The sequence below is a fragment of the Cicer arietinum genome, chromosome 4 (assembly GCF_000331145.2).
Source record: "Cicer arietinum cultivar CDC Frontier isolate Library 1 chromosome 4, Cicar.CDCFrontier_v2.0, whole genome shotgun sequence".
In the NCBI taxonomy this organism is placed as follows: Eukaryota; Viridiplantae; Streptophyta; class Magnoliopsida; order Fabales; family Fabaceae; genus Cicer; species Cicer arietinum.
The window spans coordinates 22,390,088-22,398,817 of record NC_021163.2 but is presented as its reverse complement, the minus strand read 5'-3'; the positions used below and the strand labels follow the sequence as shown (position 1 = coordinate 22,398,817).

Genomic DNA, 8,730 nt, shown 5'->3' with positions numbered 1-8,730 from the left:
AATATATGATTGTGATAAAATACTATATCTATTACTTCTTATAAAAGATATAAATTAATAAAAGTTAACGTATTTAATCTATATAATGATAATAATAAATTATATTAATTTTTATTAATTTAAATACCTATTATAAAAAGAAACGGAACAAATAAATTAATTTACTAACTCGAGCTCAATAAATGCACCAAATTCCAACTAAGTAAATGAAAGAGACTTCACTATAATACTACCTCCAAACTTGGAGTAAAAATCAAAATGTATCTGTTTCAAATTCAAACCAAATACGTATTTCTTTTGTTATATATAAGTCTTAAAAGTCAAAATGGATTAATTCTAAATTTGAATTAAATATATTTTTTTATTTATATGTAAGTCTAGAGTGAGTACAAAAAGACAATAATTTGAAATAAATAAATAACCAAACACAAAAGGATTTTGATCTTGACCACTTGCTTAGGAGACAGTGTGAAAAACAATGGATTTGAGTGAATTGAGAAAAGTGGTTGAAGAGGTGGAACTTGTGGATGGTCATGCTCACAACATAGTTTCTTTTCATTCAAACTTGCCTTTTATTCATGCCTTTTCTGAAGCACAAGGTGATGATGCTCTTGCTTCTTCACAACACTCTCTTTCTTTTAAGGTAACTTCTTTTTCAACTCCTTAATTGCTCTAACTTTTTCTATATCCATTTTTTAAAACGTTTCAAAACTTGACAGGCTATGGAAGAGAAGAAATATACATATAAATGAACTATATCTCTAATAATCTATGCCCTTTTGCTTGAAGAACTTTCTCTTTGGTTTCAATATATTTTATTTTTATTTTTTTAATTGTTTTATCCTATGAATATGAAGGGACATATATTAATCTGTTAATATGTATAAAGAATAAAAAGTCAACGCCCCTGAACACTTCTGGTCTTTCTGGTTTGCTTCATGTGGAATTTAAGATTTGTTTGGATTCACTTATTTGAACACAGTTTGATTTTAAGGTATCATATGTTTTAAGGTATCATATGTCATAGGAATAACTTGTAGTTATAACTTATACATAAACACCAATATGACAAATGTTAATGCTATAACATCTTAATCTTAAGCTGTTACATGTGAAATGAAGATGTGTGTCATCTTTGAAATTGAAACTTCACTAATCATCAGTTTATGGCACAATGCCACCTTTTATTTTTGTTTTGGAGAACTTCAAATATTTTCTGTATGGAATCTTATTATGACAGTCCTTTATTTAATGTTCAGAGAAATCTAAGGGATTTATCTGAGCTTTATGGATGTGAGTTATCTTTGCAAAGCGTTGAAGAACACCGAAGAGTGTCCGGATTGCAATTCGTGTGTTCGACATGTTTCAAAGCTGCAGGAATCTCTGCTATACTTATGGATGATGGTTTAGCATTGGACAAAAAGCATGATATAGAATGGCATAAGAGTTTTACTCCTTTTGTTGGTAGAATCTTAAGAATTGAAAGGGTTGCTGAAGAAATCCTTGATCAAGTGAGATTCTCTTAGACATTAATCACTTTTGATTTGTTATATTGCATCTTTCTATTTGAAATTGTATTCATAATTATTTGATACTCCCTGAAGGATTTGCCTGATGGATCTTTCTGGACGCTGGATTCATTCACTAAAGCATTTGTCTCAAAGTTGAAATCATATCCTTCATATGTATTACTACTAGAATATTTTTGTTTAGTTATATACATATTGCATTTCCGAATCAAAAATTTGGTGATTGTTATAATTTGATAGCATTGAAATAATGTAAATAACTATTAAGATGTTTTAATCATCCATGATGAATGATTTTGACACATATTCAAACCCGCACAACAAATGTTCTTAGCTTTACAAAAATATATTGAATAACTTAAGATAGGTTCCTTAGCATCACCTTTTACAGTTGCTGGTGAGATATTTGGTTTGAAAAGCATAGCTGCATACCGTGGTGGCTTAGAAATCAATATAAATGTTGCTACAAATGATGCTCAGGAGGGTCTCAGACAAGTGTTACTTGGTGAGTTGAATATGCAAGTTGGTTTTGTAATGTTCTGTTTCATGGTATTCATATTTATCATTCTACATTTTCAGCTGGCAAGCCCATCCGTATCGCAAACAAAAATCTTATCGACTACATCTTCTTGCAAAGTTTGGAAGTTGCTCAATCCTATGACTTACCAATGCAGATACACACAGGGTAATTACATTCAAACACTTCTATTTTCTTAAATTATTATCATTGTTACGTATCAGTGTTATGTTTGGTGCTCGTGAAAGTTGTAGTTTCTTTTCCTACTTACATATTTTTGGAGATAGATGCCGTGATTCTTTTGTTGCTTGTAACTCTACTTTTACCTAAATACTAAACTTTTCATTTCTGTAATTAGCTTTGGAGACAAAGATTTGGATATGCGACTGTCGAATCCTCTTCATCTCCGTTCAGTTTTTGAGGACAAGAGATATTCGAATTCTCGGATTGTTCTTTTACATGCATCCTATCCATTCTCAAAGGAAGCATCATATCTAGCATCTGTGTACCCTCAGGCAAACACTTTATAACTCAGTGACTTGTATTAGTAGATTTGAATATGGATAATTACATGTTCCCTGGCATCTAACCCAATCTTCTCATTCAGGTTTACCTTGATTTTGGGTTGGCAATTCCAAAGCTAAGTGTACATGGAATGATTTCATCACTTAAAGAGCTTTTAGAGCTGGCTCCAATAAATAAGGTGACAATATAAGCAATTCAAAGAATTATTAACAATTTTCAGATAAATTAATGTATCTTGCATAACAATCAAAAGAATATATATGTTCATATTTATCACTGAATCCAAATTACTTTCTTAACTTCTGGCCATGTCTCACAAGAGTGAACTTTGCATTGCAGGTGATGTTTAGTACCGATGGCTATGCATTTCCCGAAACCTTCTACTTAGGTTGGTTAACATCCCTACCATCACACAAAATATGAAGATTATACTTGAGTCTTTTGTCATGTAGGTGTGAAAGATTCACTTGTTAACATAATGAGTTCTGCTTTTCGCAGGTGCAAAGAAGTCTCGTGAAGTTGTTTACTCCGTTTTGCGTGATTCATGCATCGATGGCGATCTCTCTATACCTGAGGCTGTGGAAGCTGCAAAAGACATCTTTGCAAGAAATGCAATCAATTTCTATAAGATTAGTTTAGCTACCAATGCTGTTAGTTCACATAATAATTTGCCCTTAAAGTTGAACGATGAATTAGAGACCGATGTTTCATTTGTTCGTATATTATGGGTTGATAATTCAGGACAGCACAGATGCCGCGTGAGTTCCCTCTAGCCGGGTTTTTTCTGTCACATCATTGATTCATTCATTTTGCAGGTTGTAAACAATTTAGAGATTTTTTTATATTTATATTATGTTCTGAGGGTGCTGTCAAATTTTGTTTCAGGTTGTTCCTAGAAAGCGTTTCGATGATGTTGTTACGAAGAACGGTGTCGGTTTAGCATTTGTTTGTATGGTAATGACTTCTTTTCTGGATGGATCTCCAGAAGGGTCTGGTTTAGGTTCGGTCGGTGAATCAAGATTAACGCCTGATTTGTCTACTAGAAGGAGAATTCCTTGGTACGCAAGTTCTTCCTAACGACGATGTTCTGAGCTCAAAGAATTATTCACATTTGCAAGCTAACTTATCTGCACACGTATTCCATTCCCTACTTGTATAGCAATTGATTCTCAATATTTCTGACATAATGTTGTTTAATGAAATTATCATATTAATATGTCGGCTTTTGTAGTCTGCAAGAATATCTTCTTGAAAAGATAGACTGAATTATTTAAACTGATGAAATTCTCTTCCATTATAGGAGCAAGCAAGATGAAATAGTTTTAGCTGATCTGAATCTTAAACCTGGTCAACCATGGGAATATTGCCCAAGAGAAGTCTTAAGAAGAGTTACCAAAATTCTGAAAGATGAATTTGACTTGGTATGTTGCAGAGTTTGTATTATTTAGTATTTACTATGGTATTTAACTTAACCAGAAATTATATTTTGACGACAGCAAAAAGTTGTCCGACACTGTATAATACGGTTTTGTGTTTTTAACTTTTTATTGATTTTTTCTCTCCCTTCTAGTCAATTCAATAATTGTGTTGAATGTATTATGGTCTACTTTCTAGGTAATGAATGCAGGATTTGAGAATGAGTTTTTTCTCTTGAAGAGCATAACAAGGTAATGGTATACAATATTATAGAACTTGTGTTTTGATTAGTGTAATTTATGATGCCAATTCATTATAAAAAAGAAAGAAAAAAACCAACCATTCAGGGAAGGGAAAGAAGAATGGAAACCAATTGACACAAGTCCTTACTGCTCCTCATCAGCATTTGATGCTGTTTCTCCGATACTTCGCGAAGCTGCTTCTGCTTTACATTCTTTGGGCATACCAGTAGAACAGGTAAAAAGGGGTTTTTAACTTGATCAATTATAAATGGTAGATATGATAATGGCTTTGTTTGATTTTAATTGGATTTAAGTTTTGTAAAAAACAAATGGTTTCACATAAATAGGTGAGTGGATATGGTCCAAAATTAATTACTTTGAAGATAAACTTGTTAGTCTTTAAACCAGAAGGAGTGATTATTACCAGGACACTTAAGAAACATAATTAATATTCATATATCTTAATATAAGGATTGAAATGCCTTCAAAAACATGAATAATTATAGTTTTTTATGCATAAACAAAGTCCCTCAGACACTGACACATGTCGAAGAATAGACATGTCTTCAATCTGAAGTCTCGGTGCTACATAGGCTTGAAACATTGCTTAAATAGGGCCTTTAATGGCCCTTTATAGGTATTCAAATGTTTCTTTTCCAATAGTTTTCTCATTTTCTGAGCTTACTTTCTTTATAAAATATTGCAGATACATGCAGAAGCTGGAAAAGGTCAATTTGAGCTAGTTTTGGGACATACCATTTGTACTAAAGCTGCAGACAACTTAGTTTACACACGTGAAACTATTAGGGCCATTGCTAGAAAACATGGCTTGCTTGCAACTTTTATTCCAAAGTAAGTGCCAATGGAGTCTAGCTTATAAAACTTGATTAGAATTGATGAACTTCTGTTTTTCCTTATAGCACAAAAGTAAACATTTTGAAGTATGAAGTGTATGACAATGTTTTGTTGTCATAATATTCAAGGTATGCATTAGATGATATGGGTTCAGGATGTCATGTGCATCTAAGCTTGTGGCAGAATGGCCAAAATGTATTTATGGCATCTGATGGATCATCAAAGTATGGAATATCAACTTTGGGAAAAGAATTTATGGCTGGAGTTCTTTATCATCTTCCTTCAATTTTGCCATTTCTAGCACCACTTCCTATCAGGTTCCTGTTAATTATCTATAAGAGCTCATTCTTCTTAAAGCTTAAGCTGTTAGTTGGAGGCTAAGATTTTTTGTTAACTTTTTCTATCTCTAAATGCCATTATAGTAAAACATATACTATCACCGATCTTAAATATAAGAAAATGTTGACTTTTTGCTTACTTTTAAGACCAGAGATAGTATATAATGTTTATGTATATTTTACTTTAGAGTTAAATTGGAGTAAAGTATTTGTAAGACTGTTTAGGAGCGTATATGGAAACAACTTATGATATATCCATAAATTATTTTCATAAACTCTGCAAGATAACTTAATTAGAAAAATAACGTTTCGTTTATATGAAAATAGTTTGACTTATTCCAAAAAAAAAAAGTAGATTAAATTTATTTTTTCTTGTATTAAAGAAATAGCTTATATGTAAGTACTTATATGCTTAGCGCTTATACTATAAGTTGTTTAAAAAGAAGGCTTGTGCTATGAGCGTTTAATTATGCTATGTTTTCTTACATGACTACTGAATTTAATTGCAGTTATAATCGGTTACAACCTCACACATGGAGTGGTGCATATAAATTCTGGGGAAATGAAAATAAAGAAGCTCCGATGCGTGCTACATCGCCGCCAGGAACCCCCGGTGGCCTAGCAAGCAATTTTGAGCTTAAATCATTTGATGGTTCTGCAAACCCATACTTAGGATTAGCTGCTATAATTGCTGCCGGCATTGATGGTCTTCGTAGGCATCTTTCTCTTCCTGAACCTGTTGGTAAGATCATATAAACTATGCATCATAAATATATAGTGCTTGTTTTTGTCAACAAATATCTTATATGATTTTCCAATGATAAATCATTGCATATATTTGAATACATGTTTTATTGTCACTCGAGTCTGAATGAATCGAAATTACAAAAACATCCTTAAGTATTTTCTTTTTGTTCTTATAATTTTCTGCACATGTTTGAAAACAGATACAGATCCAAATCCAGAAAACCTTGAGAGATTGCCAACATCACTTTCGGAATCTTTGGAAGCTCTCGACAAGGCTGACTTCCTCGAAGAATTTATTGGTGAAAAATTGTTGACTTCCATAAAAGCGATGCGAAAGGTATGTATTTGACTTACATGCTTTTTAATTTATAGTTCCTTAAGATATGAAAAGCTTTTCAACACTTGATCAATAGCATTTTGGGCACTCTCAAGGGAATTGGATTGCCTATAGACCTATTAAGATCCCTTGATTAATTTTAATGTGACATATTTATGATGCTAGGCTGAAATTAAGCATTACTCGGAGAACAAGGATGCATACAAGCAACTCATACACCGTTATTGAGGTAGTTGTCTTTTTCTCCTGTGCAAGATTGGTTTATCAGAGTATTGATTTAGATTCTGGAGAATCTTCTACATTAGCAATTGTAAGGTGTTGTTTGTGGTTCTTGTTAAATAACGGAATTTTTTTTTTTTGTTAAAATAAATAGTTTAATTTCTATGTAATAAAAAGTGTTCATCACAATCAATGAAAATCAATCATGTTTATGACTTTAGATTTGATTAAATTAAAGTTATTTACTAATTAAATCCTAATTTAGTAGTCGTGTGAATTAATTATAATAAAATTTATTATTTTTTGACATTAAAAATATTATACGATGTTAGTGTAATAGTGTGTATAAATTAAATTCAAATAAATTAAGTTAAATATTTTTATTGATTTGACGATTGTGATTATATAAAAATATTTAATGATGTTAGAGCGTATAAATTAAATTCAATAAGTTAACCATTAAGGATAGTTATGTCATGGGTCGATTGGTTTTATATATTTTTCATCCTCAGCTTTATTTTTCTCTTGCGGAAGTAGTAGTACTTTTTCTTTTAAATTGGGGAAGGAGGTAATTTTCCTAATTAAAATTTAAATTCTAAGTCCTTAATATTTTTTTTTCTAGAATTATAATACCTTAATAATTTGGAGTATTAAATTATTGTTATCTAGCATAGGATTACTTGGAATGGTAAAAAGTTGTATATGAGTGTATTTAAATGTAAGCGTTTAACTTTATAATCTCAACTAAAAAAAAATATTCAAATTTCACATAGAACAGTTGTTAAATGAACAAAGCGACATTATTATAATAATTTTTCGTTTTTCAATTTAAAAAAATGTGGTGAAAAAACATGTCCTGACTTTTTATTTTGTAGATTTGAGCACTTCTATCATTTTAGTGGGAGATAAATATAAATTCTTTTTGTAAATGTTTTATGAAATGTAAGATTTTTCCTACATTAAACTCATCCATCATCCTCTCTTAAATTTTCTATATGAAAAGTAACTTATAAATTTGTATTGGATATTAAGTTAGTAAACAAATTAAATATAACAAATATTATAGTTTTTATGGCCTTTTCTTTTACGGCACATCAGTCGTCGTCGAAAACAAGCGGAAATCAGCAAGAACCTCCAGATCATGGAGAAGTGAAGAAAGATAACATACAAGAACCCATCTCCTTTCGTGATAAGGTTATAGGCGAACAAACTGATGTTGCTCGTGCCAAAACAGATCTAATCGCAAAAATGTTTGTTTAAATGGAGCTTACCAATGGTAACAGATTGCTAGCTATATTTCATGTTGTTCCTAAGACAATGGAGGAGATGAGTACGCCTTGGTGGTGAAACTGTTAGACAAAAATCTCGGATTCAATACTATACAGTCTAAATTGGAAAGCATTTAGAATCTAATAAGGGGCTAGAAATAATGGATGTAGAAAATGGTTACTACATGACAAAGTTGGTCGGTGCATGTGACAAATATAAAGTGATCAGCGGAGGCCCATTGGTGATTTTCAACCACTAGCTCACGGTACATCGGTGGACTTCGGAATTCAATGTTACGAGTGCAACCATCGATAAAACAATGGTTTAGATAAGAATTTCAAGCCTCAATCTTGTTTACTATGATGAAAGTTTTCTTTTGGCTCTTGTGACTATTATGGGGAAACTGGTGAAGATGGATATACATACTCTCAACGTAGCAAGAGGAAGGTTTGCTAGAATTTGCGTAAAAATATGGAAAGGTGAAAATCAACAGTCAATAAGATGGATTGCATATTATCTATGCAAATTGTGGTTGCTACAGACACATGCGACATAATTGTGTGAGCAAGGTTACTGCAAAAGAAAGTATGTCGAAACATAATGGCGATGATAGTGAGAATAAAAACAATGCAACGTGTAAAGGTGGTACAATGGCGGTGGCGAAAAATGGTAGTGGCGAGCTACAACAACCAAATCTGAAAGTTCCAGAAATAGATGCCACTAGTGGAAAGGAAAC

At 31.9% G+C, this 8,730-nt stretch overlaps 1 protein-coding gene across 1 annotated transcript; it reads left to right on the top strand.

The window, feature by feature from the left end:
• The first annotated feature begins 416 nt into the window (after positions 1 to 416).
• LOC101500433 (protein fluG) lies at positions 417 to 6,945 on the top strand. Its single transcript, XM_073367877.1, has 18 exons — positions 417 to 643; positions 1,260 to 1,511; positions 1,605 to 1,673; positions 1,920 to 2,034; positions 2,109 to 2,214; positions 2,405 to 2,561; positions 2,654 to 2,749; positions 2,911 to 2,959; positions 3,070 to 3,329; positions 3,457 to 3,629; positions 3,872 to 3,992; positions 4,186 to 4,238; positions 4,335 to 4,464; positions 4,936 to 5,081; positions 5,213 to 5,401; positions 5,932 to 6,164; positions 6,370 to 6,506; positions 6,672 to 6,945. The coding sequence occupies exons 1-18, from the start codon at positions 479 to 481 to the stop codon at positions 6,732 to 6,734; spliced, it is 2,514 nt and encodes an 837-aa protein (XP_073223978.1). The 5' UTR covers positions 417 to 478; the 3' UTR covers positions 6,735 to 6,945.
• Positions 6,946 to 8,730: the final 1,785 nt, after the last annotated feature.